The sequence below is a fragment of the Cinclus cinclus genome, chromosome 33 (genome assembly GCF_963662255.1).
Source record: "Cinclus cinclus chromosome 33, bCinCin1.1, whole genome shotgun sequence".
In the NCBI taxonomy this organism is placed as follows: domain Eukaryota; kingdom Metazoa; phylum Chordata; class Aves; order Passeriformes; family Cinclidae; genus Cinclus; species Cinclus cinclus.
The window spans coordinates 2359256-2382931 of record NC_085078.1 but is presented as its reverse complement, the minus strand read 5'-3'; the positions used below and the strand labels follow the sequence as shown (position 1 = coordinate 2382931).

General features: G+C 59.3%; 1 protein-coding gene across 1 annotated transcript in view; it reads right to left on the bottom strand.

Annotated features, from left to right (window-relative positions):
* Positions 1–3019: 3019 nt before the first annotated feature.
* Positions 3020–23676, bottom strand: part of KDM5C (lysine demethylase 5C) — a 23686-nt gene continuing 3029 nt past the window's right edge. The window contains exons 3-28 of the mRNA XM_062512005.1: positions 22090–22167; positions 21841–21963; positions 20853–21023; positions 20645–20779; positions 20436–20559; positions 19618–19796; positions 19376–19534; positions 18852–18971; positions 16948–17106; positions 15459–15640; positions 13281–13443; positions 13077–13196; positions 11601–11795; positions 10783–10964; positions 9873–9997; positions 9638–9785; positions 9104–9200; positions 8213–8571; positions 7738–7876; positions 7000–7179; positions 6791–6925; positions 5730–6254; positions 5488–5545; positions 4853–5052; positions 4093–4281; positions 3020–3159 (exon numbers count right to left, since the gene is read on the bottom strand). Of these exons, the coding sequence (XP_062367989.1) occupies positions 3151–3159; positions 4093–4281; positions 4853–5052; positions 5488–5545; positions 5730–6254; positions 6791–6925; positions 7000–7179; positions 7738–7876; positions 8213–8571; positions 9104–9200; positions 9638–9785; positions 9873–9997; positions 10783–10964; positions 11601–11795; positions 13077–13196; positions 13281–13443; positions 15459–15640; positions 16948–17106; positions 18852–18971; positions 19376–19534; positions 19618–19796; positions 20436–20559; positions 20645–20779; positions 20853–21023; positions 21841–21963; positions 22090–22167 (4254 nt within the window). The 3' untranslated portion in view covers positions 3020–3150. The remainder of the gene's footprint in view (positions 3160–4092; positions 4282–4852; positions 5053–5487; positions 5546–5729; positions 6255–6790; positions 6926–6999; positions 7180–7737; positions 7877–8212; positions 8572–9103; positions 9201–9637; positions 9786–9872; positions 9998–10782; positions 10965–11600; positions 11796–13076; positions 13197–13280; positions 13444–15458; positions 15641–16947; positions 17107–18851; positions 18972–19375; positions 19535–19617; positions 19797–20435; positions 20560–20644; positions 20780–20852; positions 21024–21840; positions 21964–22089; positions 22168–23676) is intronic.

Below are 23676 nucleotides of genomic sequence, written 5' to 3'. Positions count from 1 at the left end.
TATTAAGAAAGGAGGGATTTGCTTAAAAAAAAAAGGTGTTTTACTCTAGAAAAAGATTATTTGCCTCAAATTTGCTGCTCAGAGAAATATTTTCCTCAAGAAAAGGGATGTTAACCTCAAAAAAAGCAAAATTTTTACTCAATAAAGAGAGGGTTTCCCCTAAGGAAGGCAAAACAAAACAACGTTTCCCTATAACAAAAAAAAAAAATTTCCTCAAAGGAAGGAAAAATTTTAAAAGGGTGGGAAAAGGATTTTTTTAAAATGTGATTTTTTTTTTTTACCCCCACTGGAAAAGGTATATTCACATCAGGGAGGAGTGGGGAGGGAATGTCCCCAAAATGATTTTTATTTCAGGAAAAGGGATATTTCATAAGAGAAAATTATGTTTCTTCTGAAAAAGGAAGTTTCTTCATTTTCTGAGTTAAAAAAAAAAAGGAATTTTATCTTAGGAAAAGAGACATTTACCTCCTGGGGATGGTGAATTGTTCTCAAAAAAGGAATATTCCCTCTTGGAAAGGGATAATTACCTCCAAAAAATCCTTTAATAAAAAGTTGTGCCTAAAAAAAGAAGAAAGTTTTTACTCCAAGAAAAGGAGGTGTTTTCCCCTAAAAAAACAACAAAAAAAACAAAAAAAAAGAAAAAAGAAAAAAAGTTTTGCCTCAGGAAAAGGGAGATTTGCACACAAAAAGGGGAAGAAAAAAAGAGCGAACTTTACAATTTTACACCAGGAAAAGGGATTTTGTCACCTCAGAAAAGGTAAACTACATTACAAAGGAAACATTTGTTTCCCTGACGAAAGAGGAATTTTCACCTCAGAAATGGGGATTTTACCCCAGTAAAGATTTTACCTCCAAAAGGAGGGATTTATCTCCAAAAAAGCAGAATTTACTTCAAGCAAGGGAGTTTTACTGCAAATAGAGGAATATTAACACACAGGGGGATTTCACCTCATGGAGTGGAGTTATAATTCAGGAAAAAGGAATTTTTTTTTTAATCTCAGAAAAAGAGAATTTTACTTCACAAGAGGGGTTTTACCTGAGAGAGGGGGATTTTACGTCAGGAAATGTAAATTTTACCTCAGAAACAAAGGGTTTATCTAAAGAAAAGGGTGGTTTTTTACTTCAGAAAGAGTAAAATTTACCCCATGAAACAGGATTGAACTGCAGGAAAGAATATTTTTCACCTCAAGAAGGGGAATTTTACCTCAGAAAAGGGTTTTTTACCCAAGGAAAGGTAAATTACACCTCACAAAAGAGGGTTTTATTTCATGAAAGAACATTTCACACCCCAGAAAAGGGGGATTTTAACTCATGGAAGGGGTGTTTTAGATCACAAAATGGGTTTTCCCTCAGGAAAAATCAATTTTACCTCACAGAAGAGGGTTTTCCCCTCAGGAAAAATCAATTTTACAGAAGAGGGTTTTACCTCATAAAAATATTCTTCATTGCAGGAAGGGTGTTTTTATCTCAGGAAAAGTGAATTCTACCTCATAAATGAGTGGTTTACCTCAAGAAAAAGACATGTTTTACCTCACGGAAAACAGTTTTACCACAAGAAAGAACTTCATACCTTGGGGCAGCAGATTTTACCTCAGAAATGTAAAATTTAAAACACTTAAAGAGGGTTTTACCTCATTTAAAAAAATGTTCTCTTAATGAAAGGGGCCTTTTTACCTCAGAAAAGTGGGTTTTTACATCAGGAGAGGTAAATTTTACCTCAGAAAAGTGGGTTTTTAGCTCAGGAAGGTAAGTTTTACCTCACAGAATTTTTATCTCATGAAAGAACATGTCACATCACAGAACGGGTAATTTATCTTCCGGAAAGGGGGTTTTACCTGAGGGGGGAAGTTTTTACCTCAAAAAAGTGGGGTTTTATCTCAGGAGAGGTAAATTTTACCTCAGAAAAGTGAGTTTTTACCTCAGGAGAGGTAAATTTTACCTCACAGAATTGAGTTTTACCTCATGAAATAAATGTAACATCACAGAACGAGGAATTTCGCTTCCAGAAAGGGGGTGTTTTACCTAAGGGGGGAAGGTTTTACCTCAGAAAAGTGGGTTTTTACTTCAGGAGAGGTACATTTTACCTCACGAGAACGCACTTTTCACCTCACTGAGGGAGTTCGTGCCTCCGGACCGCGTCTCGCGCCGCGGCTCCGAGCGGAAGTTCCCGCGCCGGCGCCGGCCCCGCCCCTCCCGCTCGGGCCCCGCCCCTCCCACGCGCCCATTGGTGGAGCCGCCGGCCAATGGGGAGGCGGCACCGCGAGCGCCCCCACGAGGCTGCGCGGGGGAAGCTCAGGGGGGAGCCCCCAAAATTCTGAACTCCCAAAAAAACACTGAACCCCCAAAATTCTGAACTCCCCCAAAACTCGAACCCCCAAAATTCTGAACTTCTCAGAATCCCAACCCCCAAAATTCTGAACTCCCAAAAATCCTGAATCCCCCCACAATCCTGAACCCCCAAAATTCCAACTCCCTGAAACCCCGCCCGAATCGCCAACAGCCCTGAATCCTCAAAATCCCAAACCCCCAAAATCCTGAACCCCAAACAACCTTGAACCCCCCAAAATCCCTCCCCAATTACCCTAACTCCCCAAAACCCTGAACCCCCAAAACCCAGAACCCCCCAATAACCTCCGACCCCTTTTTTAACCTCCAAAGTTTAATAATAATAAAAAAAAATCATAATACAATAAAATAAGGCCCCCCCGCCCCCGCCCCGCTACAAAGAGCTCGAGACTTGTTAGTGTCAGCGGGGGGAGGGGCAGGGGGGCCCCAAATCCACCCCCCCCGCCCCCATCCCCCCAAATCCTATAAAAAACCCGGTGCGGGAGGGGTGGGGGAGGGCTGGCCCTGCTGTGCTGGTTGGGGCCCCCCTCCCCATTTTGGGGGGCACCCCCCTGGACCCCCCCAGCTGTGTGTGGGGGCCCCCCCCCCCCCCGGGGTTGAACGATACAAAAGAAAGAACTCAAATAATTACATCGCGGGGGGGGGGGGGAGGGGGAAAGGGGGGGGCGAATGGGGAGAGGCCACCCCAAAATTGGGGAGGTTGGGGGGGGTCCCCAGGGTGGGGGGGAGGGGGGAGGCTGGTGTGGCCCCCCCAGTTCATCCCCACCGCTGCCAGGCGCGTCCATCCGAGCTGGGGGCTCCACGTCACGAGTCCTGGGGGGGCACAGGGGAAAGGGTTTGGAGGGGAACCCCAAAATCACATGGGCAGATCTTCGCTCTGTACCCCACTGCTCCCTGAATATGGGGGAACCCCCCAAAAAAACTTCTCCTCTGCACCCCAGAACCTGCCTGTGCTCCTCCTGGACTGCTCTCACCACATGTACCCCCATAACTCACGCCTGTACCCCATAAAGACCCCAGATCTCATCCTAGATCCCTCTCACCCCGTAATTCCCCCATTAAACACCCACGAATGCCATAAACCCCATCCACCCCTGTAACCCCTCCTTGTACCCCATAAACCCCTGAATTCTCTTCCTGGACCCTTCTCACCCCATAATCTCACCAAACACTCCCCCCCATGACCACCCCTGTACCCCATAAACCCCCCCAGCTCTCATCCTGGACACCCCCTCACCCCCATAACTCCCTCCTTTACCCCACAGAGATCCCAATTCTCATCCCGGATCCCCCTCACCCCATAATTCCCCCATGACCCCCCTGTATCCCATAAACCCCCTTCAACCCCACAACTCCCCCCTGTATCCTATAAACATCCCAATTCTCCTCCTGGGCCCCCTTTGTATACCATAATCCCCCTATTAACCCCTTCTGTACCCCATTAACCCCTTCTGTAACCCATTAATCCCCCCATTAACCCTTTCTGTAACCCATTAATCCCCCCTTAACCCCTTCTCTACCCCATTAACCCCTTCTGTACCCCATAATCCCTCCATTAACCCCTTCTGTACCCCATAACCCCCCCACTAACCCCCTCTGTACCCCATTAACCCCTTCTGTACTCCATAAGCCCCCCATTAACCCCTTCTGTACCCCATAACCCCCCCACTAACCCCCTCTGTACCCCATTAACCCCTTCTGTACCCCATAACCCCCGCACTACCCCACCCTGCACCCCACACTCACCCCTGGGGTCTGGGGCCCGGGTGTGGGGCTGTCCCGGGGGTCCCCCCCCTCGGGTCCCCGACTCCTCTTTGGCTCCAGCTCCTCCTTGGCCATGGAAGGGGGGAGGTGCCCCCGCTCCGCCCGGCGCTTCCGGCGCCTTTCGGGGTCCCTGCCGCGGGCTCGAGCCCCCCGGCGCTCCGCCTGCTCCAGCTGGGGGGGGGGGGGGACACACCCCGTCAGCCACCCCAAAACTGGGAATGGGGGGAGCTGCACAGCCAGGGCAGGGCGGGTTTGGGGTGCCCAGGGTGGGTGGAGGTGGTAGAACAACAGGGTAAGGAGGGTTTTGGGGACCTTCAACCTGAGGAGGTGGGGAGAAGGAGCAAAGGGAGTATTTTGGGGTCCCCGAGGGGTTTTTGGGGACCCTCACCCTGAGGAGTTGGTGAGAAGGAGTAAAAGGAGAGTTTTGGGGTCACCAGAGGGGATTTTGTTCTGTATCCCTAGGGAGGCTGGGGGTCCCCGGGTCAGTTTTGGGGTTTGTTCTGTATCCCAGGTCCCATTTTGGGGGCTCCCCAGGCCAGTTTTGGGGTTTGTTCTGTATCCCAGGTCAGTTTTGGAGTTTGTTCAGCGTCCCAGGTCAGTTCTGGGGGCTCCCCAGGTCAGTTTTGGAGTTTGTTCAGCGTCCCAGGTCAGTTCTGGGGGCTCCCCAGGTCAGTTTTGGAGTTTGTTCAGCGTCCCAGGTCAGTTTTGGGGGCTCCCCAGGCCAGTTTTGGGGTGCCCATACCTCGAGCAGCAGGCGGAACAGGGCCAGCGGGGGCGGGCGCGTGGCCTGCAGCAGCCTCCAGATGCTCTGGGCCTCGTCCAGCGTCACCTCCAGCAGATCTCCCTCCATCATCAGCTCCTCCAGCGGCCGCCGCGTCCCCTCGGCCAGCTCCAGCACCGGGCCCTGCAGCCGCGGCAGCGCCGCGCTCAGCGCCTCCAGCTCTGCGGGGACACGGTGGGGACGTTGTGGGGACATGGGGACACCATGAGGACACCACAGGGACATGGTGTGCTCAGCGCCTCCAGCTCTGCAGGGACACGGTGGGGACGTTGTGGGGACATGGGGACACCACAGGGACGCTGTGCGCTCAGTGCCTCCAGCTCTGCGGGAGCATGGGGACATGGTGGGGACATTGTGGGGACACTCCAGGGACATGGGGACACTATGGGAACACTCCAGGGACATGGGGACATCACAGGAGGCACACTCAGTGCCTCCAGCTCAGCGGGGACATGGGGACACCACAGGGCCCCCAGCCCCTCCCGTGACCCACAGGATCCTGTCTGTCCTGCATTCTCAGAGCTGGATCCCTCTGTCCCTCCCCAGGTGTGACCTGGTGGACCCCAGCAGGTCCCCGAGGCCCTGATCCCACTCACCTGAGGGCAGGGGGCCGTTCTTCTCCGGGCTGGGGGTGTCCCCGTTCTCCACTGACACCTGAGGGGATGGAGACAAGGTGTTTTGGGGGGGATCAGCCTCCCCAAGCCCCAAAACCTGCCCCACACCTCCTCACTGCCCCCCAACCCTTCCACCTTGGTCGGCTCGTTGTGGTTGGCCTCATACAGAGCACCAACACCCCAAAACCCCAATCAATCCCCCCCAAACCCCCCAATTCCCTCACCTTGGTCTGCTCGTTGCGGCTGGCCTCGCGCAGGGCGCCGTCGCTGTCCCCGTGCAGCCGGTGCCGCAGGGCCGCCAGGCGCTCCAGGGGCCCGGCCACCTCGGGGGATGCCAGGAGCTGGCGGGCACGATCCTGCCAGGTGATGGCTCGCTCGGTGAGGCACTGCAGGGCCTCGCCCTCGGGCAGCCTCACCGGCAGCTTCTGCAGGGCCACCAGCAGCGCCAGGATGGTCTCGAGGCGCGGCCGCCGCGAGCGCTGGCACAGCGGGCACAGGAACTTGGCGTCCCACTCCCACCAGGCCGGTGAGGGTTTCTGGGCACCCAGGCGGGGCCAGGCCACGCAGGAGCCGTGGAACCAATCCCGGCAGAGCTGGCACTGCAGCATGCCCGGCCCTGCCGGTTGCCCACACACGCAGGATGGTGGCCCCGGGCCTGGCAGGGGTGGCGCGGCTTTCTGGGCGTTGGCGTGGCGGAGCCGCAGCATGCCCTCCTTCTCCTTCTGCTCGCCCTCCTTGAATGCCACGATCTGGGGTGGGGACAGCAGGGGTGAGAGGTGACAGAGACTGGGGGATATGGGTGACCCATCCCCAAACCCCTGAATGCCACGAACTGGGGGGACAGGAGTGGGGGGAGAGGTGACAGGCACTGGGGGGCGTCACAGGGTGCATCACATTCCCAAACCCCTGAATGCCATGATCTGGGGGAGAGCAGGGGAGTGAGACAGAGACTGGGGAGGCACAGTCTGTGTTAAATGCCAAAATCCGGGGGACAGCAGAGGGTGAGAGGTGACAGAGACTGGGGGATGTGGGTGACCCATCCCCAAACCCCTGAACACCATGATCTGGAGGGAAACTGGGAGTGTGAGAGGTGACAGAGACTGGGGACACGTGGGTGACCCATCCCCAAACCCCCAACCACCACAACCTAGGGGGAATAAGGAATGTGAGTGATGACAGGGATTGGGGATAGATGTGGCGCCCCCCACCCAGAACACCCCGACCCTGGGGTAGGAACAGCAGGGACAGGAGCAGTGCCAGGGCCGGGGGTCCCCCCCCTCCTCACCACAGCACCGGGGTCCCGCAGGTCCTGCGCTGACAGCCCCAAGCTCTCGGCGTCCAGCCGGTACAGCCCCGGCTCCTGCCGCCACTTGAGCCTCTTGCTGCTGTCTGAGCCGGCGTCGGCGCAGGGACACAGCACCTGGGGGACACCAGGGAGGGGTCAGCGTCCTGCCAGGCCATCCCCCTACACCCCACAGCCCTTCTCGCACCCACCTCGAGCAGGGTGTAGCAGGAGTTCTTCTTGAGGAAGGTGCGGGAGGCCTTGTCCCGCCAGGAGTGCGCGGTGCCGACCTGCACCTCGAGCTGCCGCAGCTCCTCCAGCCGCACCGGCAGGTCCCGGCCCACGGCCACCAGCCCCTCCAGGTCATCCAGGCACGGGTAGTGGTCACCGTTCTGGGGGGACACGGGGTCAGCAGGGGTGGCAGGGGGACGTGGGAGTGGTGGGGATATGCAGGGACAGGAATGGGATGAGAGCGATGGATGGGGACATGGTGGCAGAGACAGGGACAGGACGGGGACTTGGTGGCAGAGACAGGGACAGGACGGGGACTTGGTGGCAGAGACAGGATAGGGACATGGTGGCAGAGACAGGATAGGGACATGGTGGCAGAGACAGGGACAGGACAGGGACAGGACGGGGACTTGGTGGCAGCTCAGAGGTCCATGGGGACAGGGACATGGAGGTGTCTCCAGCGTCCAGAGGGACAGGACAGGGACACAGGGGCACCCAGCTGCCATAGAGGACAGGGACACAGAAGTGTCCGGTGTCCATGAGGGCAGGATGGGGACACAGGAGCGTCCAGTGCCCGTGACAGGGACACAAGAGTGTCCAGGGTCCATGGGGACAGCACAAGGACACAAGGGTGCCCAAGGGCACAGCGCAGGCACTCAGGGCCGTGCAGTGCAGGGGTCCCAGGGGGTGGGTGGCACTCGTGGGGTTGCAGAGCCCACCTGGATCTCCTCCACGTCGGCGATCCAGGCGCGGGCCTTGGCCAGGGCCTCCTTCAGGGCCTGGATGTTGGGCAGCAGCGCTGGGATGTTCTCGGCCTCCTTGATGATGGCAGCCAGCGTGGCCGGGGGGTGCTTCTGCCTGTGGGGTAGGGTCAGAGCCAGGGACCCCACAACCTCCCTGGCACCCCAGAGATCCCCAACACCCCCAGACCCAGGGCAGGAACCTGAGGAGGGACTGAACCCCAAATTTTCATCTTCCTCCCCACAGAGTCACCCCCAGCCTCTTTATCCCATCCTAGACACATGGGGAGCAGCCCCCAGCCCCTTACTATATACCCCCAGAGACAAAAGGGGCAGCCCCCAACCCCTTTATCCCCACCCAGGGCACACAGGACACAGCCCCAGCCACCTCCCTGTCTGAGGTGCAGACCCCAGCCCCCCCACCTCCCCCTGGGGAGGGGTCCCTCCCCCAGACCTGGCCTCGAGGCACATCTGGGCCTTCTCCTCCCAGCGCTGGGCGATGGTCAGCAACTCCTGCAGCTCGGCCATGGCCACGTCCACGGCGGGGCTGGGGGCCACGGTGCGGCCGGCCTGGATGAGGCCACGCATGACGGGCAGGGGCACGCGGGCACGGGGGGACCTCAGGGTGGCCGTCACCTCCTCCAGCCACGTGGCCTGGGCCAGCTGCCGCTCCAGCCGCCGGCCCTCGGGCACCTCCACGCCCAGCCGGGCCCCTCGCTCCAGCAGCTCCTGCAGAGCCCCGGGGCCCGGGGGAGGAACGTCCAGAGCCGCCCGTGCCTCCGCCTGGAACGCTTCCACCCGCTCCAGCAGAGCCTGCGTGGGGACACGGGGTCAGGGACAGCACTGGGACATCGTGGGGATACAGAGGGACACTGAAGGATAGCACTGGGACACTGCAGGACACCCCTGGGATACGTAGGGAGACCTCTGGCATATGCAGGGACACTCCTGGAACACTGCATGACACCCCTGGGACACGTAGGGAGACCTCTGGCATATGCAGGGACACTCCTGGAACACTGCATGACACCCCTGGGACATGGCAGGACACCCCTGGGACATGTAGGGCCAGTGTAGGACGGCCTGGGACACCCCCGGGACACTACAGGACACCCCTTGGACATGCAAGGACATTGCAGGACACCCCTGGGACATGCAGGGCCAGTGTGGGACACTCTGGGACACGCAGGGATACTACAGGACACCCTAGGACTGTGTGTGACACTGTGTAACACCTCTGGGACATTCAGGGACGCTGTGTGACTCTCCTGGGACACTATGGGACACCCCTGGGATATGCAGTGATACCCCAGGACACTGTGACACCCCTGGGACACCGTCCCACCTGCACATCCCCGATCTGGTGCATGACACAGGGCAGTTGGTTCATCTGCTCCAGGAACGCCCTCAGCTCCTCCACGGTCAGCGCTGGCGCGGGGACCCTGTGGGGACAGCGGCACTGGTGGGACAGGGAGGGGACACAGGGGACAAGGATCCTGCAGGGACAGCAGGCACTGCTGGGACACTGTGGGGACACGCGGGAATCGGGGGGACAGGGAGGGGGATGGAAGGGACCGGGATAGAATGGGGACATGGGGATAGATGGAAGGTCTACAGGGAACAGAACGGGGACACGAAGGTGTCCAACGTCCACAGAGACAGGCCAAAGACACTGAAGTGTCCTACGTCCACATGGACAGGACAGGGACACAGGAGCGGCCAGCACCCACAGGGGACAGGACAAGGTCACAGGCAAGCACAAGAGGGACAGGAAACCGAGAGGATGGGACGAACACACAGGGAGAGGAACCCAACATGGCAACACTGAGCTGCTGGAGACAAGCTGGGGACACTTTGGGGACGCTCTGGGGACACTCACCCTGTCTCCTGAGAGCTGATGAGCCCCAGGGCCTCGGACACGCAGCGCTCGGCCTGGCCCAGGCAGCCCTTGAGGCGGTGCAGCAGCTCGTTCTCGGGGAACTTGCGCTCCCGCGCCTCCGACTCCAGCGCCCGCAGCTCCTCCAGCGCTGGCCGGGCACAGCCGGGGGGTCAGGGCAGGGCCCTGAGCCCCCCTGAACCCCCCCAAAACCTCCCCCCCGGGACCCCCAACTCACTGCGCTTGCGGCCGTCCTCCACCTCGAGGGCGATGCGCACCTTGTTGGCCCAGGTGTCGAAGGACTCTGCGCGCACCTTGAGCTTGTGCAGCATGGCCGGCAGCTCGTCCAGGGTGTAGCGGTACCTGGGGGGCAGGGGGGTCACTGCCAGCCCCTCACCCTTGCACCCACGACCCCCCCAAAGGGTAGGAACAGGACTCCCAGACTGAGTCTGTGTGGGGTATCGGTGGGGATTTTTGGGGTGGTGGAAGGCAGTGAGCTCCCCCAAATTCCCCAGGACATGGATGTGTTTTCCTCCCCAGGGGCACCCCGAGACCTCCAGCACCCCCAAATCGTAGCCAGGACTTCATCCAGGGTCACACCAGGACCCACAACTCAACCCTGTGTGTGTTCCCAGGGTCACATCAAAGGTCCCAACATAACAAAGCCCCACCCCAAATCTTACAGACCCCCATAAACCATCCCCATGTCCCCCCTAAGGGCACACCCAGGGCTCCATCCCCCCCAAACCATCCCCATGTCCCCCTCAGGAGCACAGCAAGGCCCCGGGACCCCCTCCCAACCCCCCCAAAACCCCTCTTCCAGACCTTCAAAACCCTGCCCAAGTCCCCCAGATCCCTCTCCCAGACCCCAATCCTCTCTTCCATCCTTTCAAACCCCGTCCAAGGTCCCCAAATCCTTCTCCCAGACCCCAAATCTATGTTCTAACCTTTCAAACCCCCTCTCCAGGTTCCCCAAATCCCTCTCCCAGACCCCAAACCTCTCTTCCAGCCTTTCAAACCCCACAAATCCCTCTCCCAGCCCTCAAATCTCTCTCCAAGCTCCCTAAATCCCCCTCCAAGGCCCCCTAAACCTCTCACACAGCCCCCAAATCCCTCTCTCATCACCCCCAAACCCCCCAGCCCCCCACCTGAGGTACTGCTTGCTGCGGGGGCACTTGCAGAGGTCGTCCATGTGGTAGAGGCAGACGAGGCCCTGGGGACAGTCGTAGCAGGCCAGGGCTGACAGGAAACACGTGGTCTTGCACTTGTCACACTGCCGCTCGTCATCGGGCAGCAGCTCGAAGGCCTCACGCTCAGCCTCCGTGATGCCCTGGGGGGACAAAAAAAATGGGTATCAGATCCACCCCAAGGAGATTCTGGGGCGGTCCATGTATCTCCAAACCCGTCTCGATTCCCTGAGGGGGATAAAAGTTCTGTTGGATTCCCCCTTGCGGGTCCAACCCTTTCTGCTCTGCCTCTGTCATAGCCTGGGAGAGGTAAAAAAAGGGATATCAGAGCCCCCCATGGAGATTATGGGGTGCTCTTGTACCCCACATCTCTCCATAACCCCCTCAGGGTGACACAAACACAACCCTCACCCTTTCCTGGGCTTCTGGGGGGCCCCCAGCCCTCCATAACCCTGAGGGTGGCACAGACACGACCGTCACCCTTTCCCAGAATTTCTGGAGTGCTCCTAACACTACCAACCCCTCCATAGCTCCCTGAAGGTGACACAAACACAACCCTCAGCCCTTCCACAGCTTTTGGGGTGCCCCCAGGACCCCCAACCCCTCTGTGACCTCCCAGAGGAGCACAAACACAACCCTCACCCCCTTCCGGAACTTTTGGGGTGCCCTCAGCCCTCCCAATCCCCTGAGGGTGACACAAACACAACCCCTGGAGATCCCCCTACCCCTCCCCATCCCCTGGGGTACTCCCCACCCGCCACTTTCTGGGTTGCCCCCACCTTCTCCAGCAGGGCCTTGCGCAGCTTGCGCTCCTCCTGCACGAGCACGAACATCTCCTTGTGCACGGCGGCCGCCAGGTTCAGGTCCAGCTTCTCGGGGCTCGCGGCCATCTTGCAGATGAGCTCCTCGTGCGAGAAGACGCAGTAACGGCGCAGGCGGCGATAGTGCTCGATGCACTGCCTGCCTGCAGGGAGCTGCACGGGGGGGTCAGGGGGATCCCCAAAAACGGGGACACCCCCAGAGCCCTCTAAACACAGCCCTGAACCCAGCTGGGCACCCCCAGTGCAGAACCCCCAAATCTGGGTACCCCCCATGTACTGAACAGGATCATACTCGATGCACTGCCTGCCTGCAGGGAGCTGCACGGGGGGGTCAGGGGGATCCCCAAAATCTGGGAGTCCCCTCCTGGGTGCACCCACAAACCCAACACCCAGCTGGGGAAATGTGGCCTGAATTGTGAGGCTGAACCCCCAAATCTGGGTACCCCCATGTACTGAACAGGATCATACTCGATGCACTGCCTGCCTGCAGGGAGCTGCACGGGGGGGTCAGGGGGATCCCCAAAAACGGGGACACCCCCAGAGCCCTCTAAACACAGCCCTGAACCCAGCTGGGCACCCCAAAAGCTGAACCCCCAAACCTGGGGGTACACCTGTATCCCTAAACGCAGCCTGGAGTTTCTGGGGGTTCTCTTTGGGGATTTTTGGTTCCTTTTATTCTTCTAGAGCCTCTACCTACAGATGGTTTCCCCTGAATTTTTTTTTTTTTTGCATTCCTCCAGGTTTGTTTTTGATCCCCCTGGATATTCTGTGCCCCTCCAGGTATTTCTGTGTGCCTCCTTAAATTTTGGGTTCTCCTTTCCTTTATGTCCTCCACCTGCAGATTTTGTTGTTTTCTGGGATGTTCTTGTTTTTTTTCATTCCCCTAGGAATTTTTTTCTTGAATTCCCCAGCTATTCCATGTCCCCCGAGGTATTTTTGTGCCCCCCAGGCACATTTTATCCCCCCTAAATTCTGAATTCTCCTTGTCTTTTACACCCTCCACCCGCAGATTTTGCTGTTTTCCTGTAAGGCCTCCTTTATATTTCCTCAGATTTTTTGTTGATTTTCTCAGATACTCTAGCCCCTCAAGGTCCATTTTATGGCCGCTAAATTTTGAATTCTCCTCTTCCTTTACACCCTCCACTTGCAGATTTTGCTGCTTCCCTGAACCATTTTCTTTGTGCTCCCCCAAGAACTTTTTTGTTGATTTCCCCAACTATTCCATGCCCCACCAGGCACATTTCATCCCCCCTAAATTCTAAATTCTCCTTTCCCTTTACACCCCGCTCCCGCAGATTTCCCTGTACAATTTTCTTTGCGCTCCCCCGGTAATTTTTTTGTTGACCTCCCCCACCCATTCCATACCTCTCCAGGTACATTTTTGTCCCCTCCCCAGATATTCTGGACCCCCCCCCCCCCCCCCCCAGAGCTCACCCAGTCGGCCGTGCAGAAGTTGACAGCCTCAGCAAAGTTGTAACCCTGGTTAAATCCGCTGTGGTAGGCGCGGGGGAAGGTGATGACGAACTCCCCGGCGCATTGGTTGGTCCGAACCACCTGGGGACACACCTGGGCTCACACCTGAGCTCAGCAGGATGTGACAGGACCTGGGGGGAGGGGCAGGGGACACCCCAAACTCACGGGGACGCCGTGGGCCATGAGGGTGTTGGGGTTCATGAGGGTGACGAGCTGGTGCAGGAGGTCAGGCTGGCTCTCGAACAGCTCTGGCGTCAGCTTCTTCATCACCTCCTCCAGGTGCTCGGCCGCGAACGACGGGACCCCGTACCAGGTCTTGGGCTCGCCCCTGGGGATGGGGCACCCCAAAAACCTCCTTAACCCGCCCAAAAACCTCCTTAACCCGCCCAAAAACCTCCTCATCCCGCCCGAAAACCTCCTCATCCCGCCCGAAAACCTCCTCATCCCGCCCGAAAACCTCCTCATCCCACCCAAAAACCTCCTCATCCCGCCTTGTTACACCCCAAAAACCTCCTTAACCCGCCCAAAAACCTCCTCATCCCACCTTGTTACACCCCAAAAACCTCCTCATCCCGCCCAAAAACCTCCTCATCCCGCCCAAAAACCTCCTCATCCCACCTTGTTACACCCCAAAAACCTCCTCATCCCGCCCAAAAACCTCCTCATCCCGCCCAAAAACCTCCTCATCCCACCTTGTTACACCCCAAAAACCTCCTCATCCCGCCTGAAAACCTCCTCATCCCGCCCGAAAACCTCCTCATCCCACCTTGTTACACCCCAAAAACCTCCTCATCCCGCCCAAAAACCTCCTCATCCCGCCCAAAAACCTCCTCATCCCACCTTGTTACACCCCAAAAACCTCCTCATCCCGCCCCATACCATGTCTTGGGCTCGCCCCTGGGGATGGGGCACCCCAAAAACCTCCTTAACCCGCCCAAAAACCTCCTCATCCCACCCGAAAACCTCCTCATCCCGCCTTGTTACACCCCAAAAACCTCCTCATCCCGCCCCATACCATGTCTTGGGCTCACCCCTGGGGATAGGGAACCCCAAAAACCTCCTCATTCCATCCCGTTACATCCAAACACCTCCTTATTCCACCCAAAAACCCTCCTTATTCCACCCTGTTACACCCCAAAAATCTCCTTATTCCACCCAAAAACTGCCTTATCCCATCCCAAAAACCTCATCCCACCCCATTCCAGATCTTGGGCTCAACCCTGGGGATGGGGCACCCCATAAACCTCCTCACCCCATCCTGTTACATCCAAAAACCTCCTTATTCCACCCAAAAAACCTCCTTATTCCACGCTTTTACACCCCAAAAATCTCCTTATTCCACCCAAAAACTTCCTCATCCCACCCCAAAAACCTCTTTATTCCACCCAAAAAATACTCATCCCACCCCATTCCAGGTCTTGGCCTCGCCCCTGGGGATGGGGCACCCCAAAAGTCTCCTCATCCCACCTGGTACCAGATCTTGGACTCCCTTCTGGGGGTGTAGGAGGTGTCAGGACACCCCAAAACTTCCTGCTGGCCCCCAACCACCCCACCAGCCACCCAAATTCCCTCAAGTTGCCCTTCTGGGTACCCAAACACCCCAAAATTGCCCTGCTGGCTACTCCAATGCCTCAAAGTTGTCCCCCTGGGCACCCAAATGCCCAAAAATCACACCCCTCGGCATCCAGATGCCCAAGAGTCACCCCTCTGGGCATCCAAACACCCCAAAATCACCCCCTGGGCCACCCAAATACCTTAAAGTAGCCCCTCTGAGCACCCAACACCCCAAAATCGCCCTGCTGGCCACCCAAGCACCCCAAAGTTGTTCTCTCTGGCCCAAAATCAGCCTCCTGGCCACCCAAATGCCCTGAAGTAGCCCCTCTAGGCATCCAAAATCACTCAGTGGGCACCCAAAGACCCCCCCCCCCAAACACCCCAAAATCACTCCCTGGGCACCCAAATGCCCCCCGAACACACCAAAATTGCCCCCCTGGCCCCCAGACAGCCCAAAGTCACCCCCTCAGGCATCCAGATGCGCCCCAGACACCCCAAAATCACCCCCTGGGTACCCAAAATCACCCCCTGGGCACTCACAATCACCCCCCAAACACCCCAAAGTCACCCCCCTGGGCACCCAATGTCCCTTGAACACCTCAAAATTGCCCCACTGACCCCTAAACAGACCAAAGTCACCCCCTTGGGCACCCAGATACCCCAAAATCACCACCTGGGCACCCAAACACCCCCAAAACAGCCCAAAATCACCCCCTGGGCACCCAAACAGCCCGAAGTTGCCCCCCCTGGCCCCCAAAAGAGCCCCAAGTCGCCCCCCCCAGTGCCCACCAGTGGAGGTAGTTGATGGAGTAGCTCCAGTGGTCCTCGATGTGCCAGCAGAAGGCCGAGAACACCATGCCCACGTAGAGCCAGGGCACCTTCATGCCCGAGATGTCGGCGTTGATGTGGCACAGCACGGACTGCTGCAGCACCGGCATCACGTTCAGGTTCCAGCCACTGCCAGCGTACTCCTGGGGACAGCGGGGACAGCGTCACCCCCGCGGGGACAGCGGGGACAGCGTCACCCCCGCGGGGACAGCGTCACCCCCACGGGGACAGCGTCACCCCCACGGGGACAGCGGGGACAGCGTCACCCCCGCGGGGACAGAGGGGACAGCGTCACCCCCACGGGGACAGCGGGGACAGCGTCACCCCCGCGGGGACAGCGGGGACAGCGTCACCCCCACGGGGACAGCGGGGACAGCGTCACCCCCGCGGGGACAGCGGGGACAGCGTCACCCCCACGGGGACAGCGGGGACAGCGTCACCCCCACGGGGACAGCGTCACCCCCGCGGGGACAGCGTCACCCCCGCGGGGACAGCGTCACCCCCGCGGGGACAGCGGGGACAGCGTCACCCCGCGGGGACAGCGGGGACAGCGTCACCCCCGCGGGGACAGCGTCAACAAGAGACAGGGACACCCCAGGACAATGGAGACAGCATCATGGGGGACAATGACACCCAGAGGACAGGGACACCCAGGACAGCAGGGACAGTGTCACCCACAGGACAGGGACACCCAGGAGAGCAGGGACAGTGTCACCCACGGGACAGGGACACCCAGGACAGCAGGGAAAGTGTCACCCACGTGACAGGGACACCCAGGAGAGCAGGGACAGTGTCACCCAGAGGACAGGGACACCCTAGGACAGCAGGGACAGTGTCACCCACGGGACAGGGACACCCAGGACAGCAGGGACAGTGTCACCCAGAGGACAGGGACACCCAGGACAGCAGGGACAGTGTCACCCACGGGACAGGGACACCCAGGAGAGCAGGGACAGTGTCACCCACAGGACAGGGACACCCAGGAGAGCAGGGACAGTGTCACCCACAGGACAGGGACACCCAGGACAGCAGGGACAGTGTCACCCAGGACAGCAGGGACACCCAGGACAGCAGGGACACCCAGGAGAGCAGGGACAGTGTCACCCACGGGACAGGGACACCCAGGACAGCAGGGACAGTGTCACCCACGGGACAGGGACACCCAGGAGAGCAGGGACAGTGTCACCCACGGGACAGGGACACCCAGGACAGCAGGGACAGTGTCACCCAGAGGACAGGGACACCCAGGACAGCAGGGACAGTGTCACCCAGGACAGCAGGGACAGTGTCACCCACAGGACAGGGACACCCAGGACACCACCACCCCTCCATAGGGACAGCATCACTGAAGAGATGGGGGAAGGGCATCACCCTCCTGTGGGGACAGGGACACCCCACACGGGCACAGGGGACACTGTGACCCCGGGGAGGTGACAATGGCCTGTCCCACCTCCTCCTCGGGGGACAGGCGCCGTTTGCCGTCGCGCACGGGGAAGCCGGAGCCGAACTCCTTGGAGTGGATGTCAGCCCCGTACTCCACCGTCACGTCCTCCTCGATGCTGTTCACCAGGCGCCAGAACTCCTTCTCCACCAGCTCCGTGGGCACCATCTGCGGGCAGGGGGCTTCAGGGGGGCGGGGAGGGGATTTTGGGAGGGGGGTTGGGGATTTTAGGGGATCTGGGGGCTGTTCACCAGGTTTCAGAACTTCTCCACCGGCTCTGTGGGCACCACCTGCGGGCAGGGGGCTTCAGGGAAGGGATTTTGGGGAGGGTTGGGGGTGTTTAGGGGAGGCTTGGGGGTCTTTGGATGGGGTTCTAGGGGGAGGTTTGGGGGTTTTTGTGGGGGATTTGCAGATTGTTCACCAGATACCAGAATTCCTCCATCAGCTCTGTGGGTTGGGGTCGGGGAAGGGATTTGGGGGGGTTTTGAGGGAGATTTGGGGATTTTTGGGTGGGTTTTGGGCCTTTCAGGGAGAAGTTTGGGGGGGATTTGGGGGCTGTTCACCAGGTGCCAAAACTCCTCCACCAGCTCTGTGGGCTGGGGGCTTCAGGGAGGACAGGGAAAGGATTTGGGGGGTCCTGGGGCGGTTTTGGGGGCTCATGTGAAGTAGTCAGCCTTGAAGGCACCACTCACTTTGACAAAGGTAGGGGGATCTGGGGACTTTGGGGAGGGGCTGGAGGATTTGGGGGGACCCAAAGGAGGTCAGGGGCTATCTGGAGATCTCAGAGAAGGTTTTTGGGGGGTTCATGAGGGTTTTGGGAGGACTTTGGGGGGGTCACGTGAAGTGATCAGCCTTGAAGGTGTCACCCACTCTTCCAAAAGGAGAGGGCTCTGGGGGGTCCTGGATGGGTTCGTGGAGTCTGAGGATCTTAGAGGGGTCCAGGGTGGTTTTGGGGGGGGAACCAGAGAGGTTTGGGTGGGAGATCATGAAAGTTTTGAGGGGGGGCTCATGTGGATGGGCACATTGAAGGAGTCAGCCTTAAAGGCGTCGCCCGTCTTGTTGGAGGGAGGGAGCTCTGGGGGGCTCAGGGGGACCTGGTGGGTTTTGTGGGGAACCAGAGGAGTTTTGGGAGGATCCAGAGGCTTTTTAGGGGGCTCACATGCACAGGCATGTTGAAGTAGTCAACCTTAAAGGTTTCATCCACCTACCTAAAGGGAAGAGAGCTCAGGGGATCTTGGGGGGGTTTGGGGGGATCCAGAGGGGTTCAGGGGGATCATGAGAGCTTTGGGGGGCATCATGAGAATCTGGGGGGGCTCAGGGACAGGCACATTGCAGAGTCAGCCTTGAAGGCATCACCCACCTCATTGAAGGGAGGGAGGTCTGGGGGGACTCAGAGGAGCCTGTGGGAGATACAGGGGGTCTGGGGGTTTTGAGGAGGATCTGGGGGGGGCTTTTGGGGAGATCTATGGGGATTTTGGGGGACTCACATGCACAGGCATGTTGAAATAGTCAGCCTTGAGGGCATCACCCACCTCACTGAAGGGATGGAGGTCTGGGGGACTCAGGGGGGCTGGTGGGTTTTGGGAAATCCAGAGGAGTTTTGGGGGGATCCAGAGAAATTTTTGGGGAGCTCACGTGGACAGGCACACTGGAGGAGTCAGCCTTGAAGGCATCACCCATCGCACTGGAGGGAGGGAGGTCTGGGGGGCTTAGGGGGACCTGGTGGGTTCTGGGGGATCCAGAGAAGTTTTTGGGGGGCCCACATGCACGGGTACATTGAAGGAGTCAGCCTTGAAGGCATCACCCACCTCACTGAAGGGATGGAGATCTGGGGGGCTCAGGAGAGCCTGGGGCTTTTGGGGAGGATCCAGGGGGGTTTTGGAGGGACCTGGGGGGGTTTTGGGGGGGCTCACGTGCACGGGCATGTTGAAGTAGTCGGCCTTGAAGGCGTCGGCCATCTCGCCGAAGCTCTGCAGCGTGTACTCCCGCGTGGCCTGCTCGAAGCCAAACGCCTCCGGGGGCCGCTTGCACTCCTGGGGGGACACCGGGAGGGGTCGGGGGGGGCTTGGGGACACCGGGAGGGGTCGGGGGGGGCTTGGGAACACCGGGAGGGGTCGGGGGGGGGGCTTGGGGACACCGGGAGGGGTCGGGGGGAGGGGCTTGGGGACACCGGGAGGGGTCGGGGGAGGGGCTTGGGGAGGAGGTTAAGGGACACCAGGAGAGGTCAGGGATCCCCAGCCCCACACCCCACAGATCAGGAGGTCCCCAGTCCCACAAACAGCCCTGGATGAGATTTGGGAGCCCCCATCCCACAGATCAGACAGACTCAGACCCCCCCCTCACAGAACAGGACACCACACGAGCAGGGTCCCAGCCCCACAGCCGGGACGTGACACACACTGGGGGGCCCCAGGGGGTGTCCCCACGTGCCCCTCACCGCCATGACGCATTTGGGGCAGCGCCAGATGCCCTTGGGGATCTCGGGCAGGGGGGGCAGCAGGCAGAAGATGTGGTAGTTGTCATCACAGCCATCACACAGCAGCAGCTTGTCGTCCTCGTCACCCCGCGAGCAGATCCGACAGATGTAGGAATCCACCTACAGGGAAAGGGGGATTTTGGGGTGGGGGGCTTTGGGGTGGTGGTCCCGCCCTGGCACAGCTCCAGGAGACCCCTACTCACGAACTGGCTGTTGCTGTGGCTGCGGCGCAGCCTCATCGTCATCTTGGTGCAGGGCTCGGGGCTGTGGCGCAGCTCCTCGCGCCCGTCCCGCGCCCCCGGGGACAACGGGGACCCCCGGGGCTCCCCCGCAGGCTCCTCCTTCACCACCACCGTGGGGGGACACTCGGGGCCCTCCTTGTCTGTGGGGAGGGGGGAGACGGGGGTTACTGAACCATAGAGGGGGTCACTGAGCAATTAGGGGGCTACAGAACAACTGGGGAGTTACTGAATTTCTGGGGGTTACACAATCATCGGGGGGGAACTGAGCAGTTAGGGAGTTCCTGCAGGGTTACAGAACCACTGAGAGGTTATGAACAACTGGGGAAAGGGTCCCGAAAAATGGGAGGGGGTTAAAGGAATGAGGGGGAGGCCCCAAAGAACTGGGGGGGAAAAGGGGTCCCTAAAGAACTGGGAAGGGGGTGGCTGTCCTGCAATGGAGAAGTCTGTCCATAAATGACTGGGAATCAAAGATTCCTAAAGAACTGAAAAGGAGGCATGCCATAAAACCTGTGTGTGTGGGAGGGCATCACGAAAGAATGAGGAGGGGTACCCAGAAGCTCTGGGGGGCGTGACCCAAAAGAGAGAGGGGAGAAGAAAGGAAGAGGGTCCCTGAAGAATCCAAAAGAATTTGGTAGACACCCCAAACAAACTGTGAGCAAAGAGGCTTTACAAAGAATTACTAATATATGCCAGGAGAAAAACTAAATCCCAAAAGGTACCCAGAAAGACTGAAGGGGTCCCAGCAACCCCGCACCCCCACGTATGGGAGTCCCCAATACCTTTCTTCCTCAGAGTCTTATCCTTGGCCACCAGCCCCAAGCCCAACATTTTGGGCCCAGCCCCATAAATCTGTAGCTTCTTCAGCTCGGGGTTCTTCTCGATATCCTCCTCCGTGGGTTCGGGCTGCAGGACAGCAGCATCAGGGGGATCCCCAGGGGGTTCCAGGAAGGGTTTTGGGGTTCAGGGGGAGGAGCTCTGGGGTGCCCACCTCCTGCTGCAGGCGCTTGGCACGCCGGCCGTAGCTGTTGAACTTGGAGGGCTGCACGGACTGGCGCAGGGGGATGCTGTGGGGTTTGTACTCCCGGTCCTTCTCCTCGCTCTCGAAGGGCCGCGCGTGGCACTGCTGGAGGGATGGGGGGGACCCTCAGCGTGGCCCGGGGTCTTCCTCGGCCCCCTCCCCAAGGCCCTGCACTCACCACCAGGTTGGCCCCAGACTGGTACATCTCGTAGGGGTAGATGATGCGCTCGTAGTGCGCCCGCAGCAGCGAGCCAATGTTCTTCCCCGACGGGTACGAGAGGCGCTGGGCCACCCGCGCCCACCGGCGGTCCTTGCAGATGGCCTCGTAGCCACCCTCCTCCATCACCACCTGAGAGGGGACACCGAGTGCTGAAGGACACCCCAGAGTCACCCAGGGCCAGCCCCAGTCCTTGCAGATGGCCTCGTAGCCACCCTCCTCCATCACCACCTGAGAGGGGACACCGAGTGCTGAAGGACACCCCAGAGTCACCCAGGGCCACCCCCAGTCCTTGCAGATGGCCTCGTAGCCACCCTCCTCCATCACCACCTGAGAGGGGACACCGAGTGCCCAGGACCACCTGTCCCAAGGCTGGTACTTGTACCCCCCTACTCCATCACCACCTGTGAGGGGACACTGAACACCCCAGAACTCAGCACATTTCCCATAAATGGGGACACGATCCCCTAAATGGGACCATACCCCCATGGGGGCAATTAACTCCCCTAAATGGGAACATTCCCCCTCCTGAAGTAATTAATTCTCCGATTAGAAAATGCTCCCCCAGAAAAAAAACAATTATACCCCCTAAATACAAAGATTTACCCATGCAGGGGCAATTAGCCCCCAAAACTGGGAAATATCTTTCAAAATAGCAAAATACGCCACCAAAAAAATAACTGAACTCCTACATGGAAAAATATCCAAGGGAGGGCAATTAACCTCCCTAAATGAGAACATGATCCCCATGGGGGCAACTGCTCCCCCCAGATACACTCCCTGAGGAACAATCACCCCCCCAGGTAGGAAGACACCCCTAATTTTGGGGGAATTAACCCCCATAACAGGAAAAAACCTTTCCCAGGACACAATTACCACTGGGGGGGACACCTTCCCCAACCTCACATCCAGGTAGGGGTGGGGGTCCCCCCATTTTGCCCCCCCTTACCTTGCTGAGGCTGTAGAGGTCGAGGATGCGTCGCTCCACGTTGGGAATCTTGAGGGAGGAGCCCTGGATCTCCCAAAATTTGGCGATCTGGTCCAGGTAGTTCAGCTTCACCCGGGTCTGTGCCTGGTGGGGGAGGAAATGGGGGGGGGGGGGAAGGGGGGGAAGAAGAGGGACAAAGAAGGGGGTGAGACCTGTGCACAGCCCAAAATCAGCCCCAGAAGCCCCCCCATGTCCCCCCACCTCACTCACCTCCAGCTCATTGAGCCGCTGGATACGAGGGGTGAACCTGAAATTGTCGACCTCAACAGCAAAGGGGGGCTGCCAGTCCTAGGGGGGAGCAAAGGGGGGGGGGGTCAGGGATGGGCAGAGGGACACACAGCCCAAGTTCGGGGGTTCAGAAGCCATGCACCCCCCCAGTGTGGAACAGACAGGGCAACCCTGGAAGCTCCACAGCAAAAAAAAAGGGGGAATAAATCCCAAATTTGGGAGGAAGGAGAATCAGCAGCAACGCCCTTCCCCAGTCCTGCACAGGCACAGTGAACACACAACCCGAATTGGGGGGGGGGGGGGGGGGCACAGATAATGCACAACCCAAATTTGGGGGGGGTGGGGGGTCAGCAGCCATGACCCTGCCAGTGCTGGACAGGCAAGGAGAAGACACAGCAGAAATTTGGGGGGTCAGCAGCCATGGCCCCCATCCTGCACAGGCAGGGAAAACACAAAATCCAAATTTCGGGGGCACGCAGAACACACAGCCCAAATTTAGGGGAGCAGGGGAGGGTCAGCAGCCACAGCCTCCCATAGGAAGATCAGCCCCGGTAAAGGCTGGGGGGAAAAACAGGGGGGGGGTACACCCCCAATTCGGGCTCCCCTCCCCCCCGGGGAGGGCCACCCCCACACCACCCTTGGCGAGGGGACACCGGGGGTGCCCCGCGGGGCCGGTGACGCCAGCACGGCCCGGCCCGGCCCTCCCGGAAGCCCTTCCCTCCCCGAGCCGAGGGGACCGGCCCGGCCTGTCCGTCCCCCCCCCCCCCCAAACCAGGGCTTCCAAAGCCCCCCCAAACCGGCCAAGGGGACAAAGGGATCTCCCCCACCCCAAACAGGAAACAAACCGGGAAAGGGGAGGGGAGGGAGTGCGGTCGGTAGGGATGGGGGGGGGGGGGGGGGGGGGGTGGGGGTTCGGCCGCATCCTGTCCCCCCTCCAATTGCCCCCCCCCCGGTTTCCCCCCTACCCCGGGGGTCTCTGGGCGAGCCGGGGCCCCCCCGGAGCGGCCGGACCCCCCCGCGCCCGCAGACAAAGGCTCGGCACTGGCGCCATATTGGCCGTGTCACTGTTGTTGTTGTGAGGCCGCGGGGGGGTGGGGGGGGAGCCGGGACCCCCCCCCAGAACCCACCGGGGGGCACCGAGATCACCCCGGAACCCACGGGGACACCCACGGTCTTCACCCCCCCACCGCGAGCCCAAGGGGTCCTTGGTGGGGGGGGGGGGGGGTGTGAATGGGGGGGCGGGGGGGGGCTGGTACCCCTCCCCCATCACGAGATTTGAGCTGTGCGAGACCCCCAAAATCCACCCCCAGGCCGGGGTTAGCCCACATCGGGGGAGGCTCACATGCCCCCCCCCCCCCCCCCCCCCCCCAGGTTATCCCTAAAGGGGGGAGGGGGCATTTACCTCCCCTCCCCCCAAACAGACACAGGCCCCCCCCAGCTCAGGTCTTACCCCTCTCCCCCCTCCTGTGAGTATTTAACCCCCCACAGAAGGGTCACCCCTCCCCCCGAATCCATAAGTGCCCCTCTCCGGGGCATTTCCCCCCCCCCCCCCCGACAATACAGCAGGAG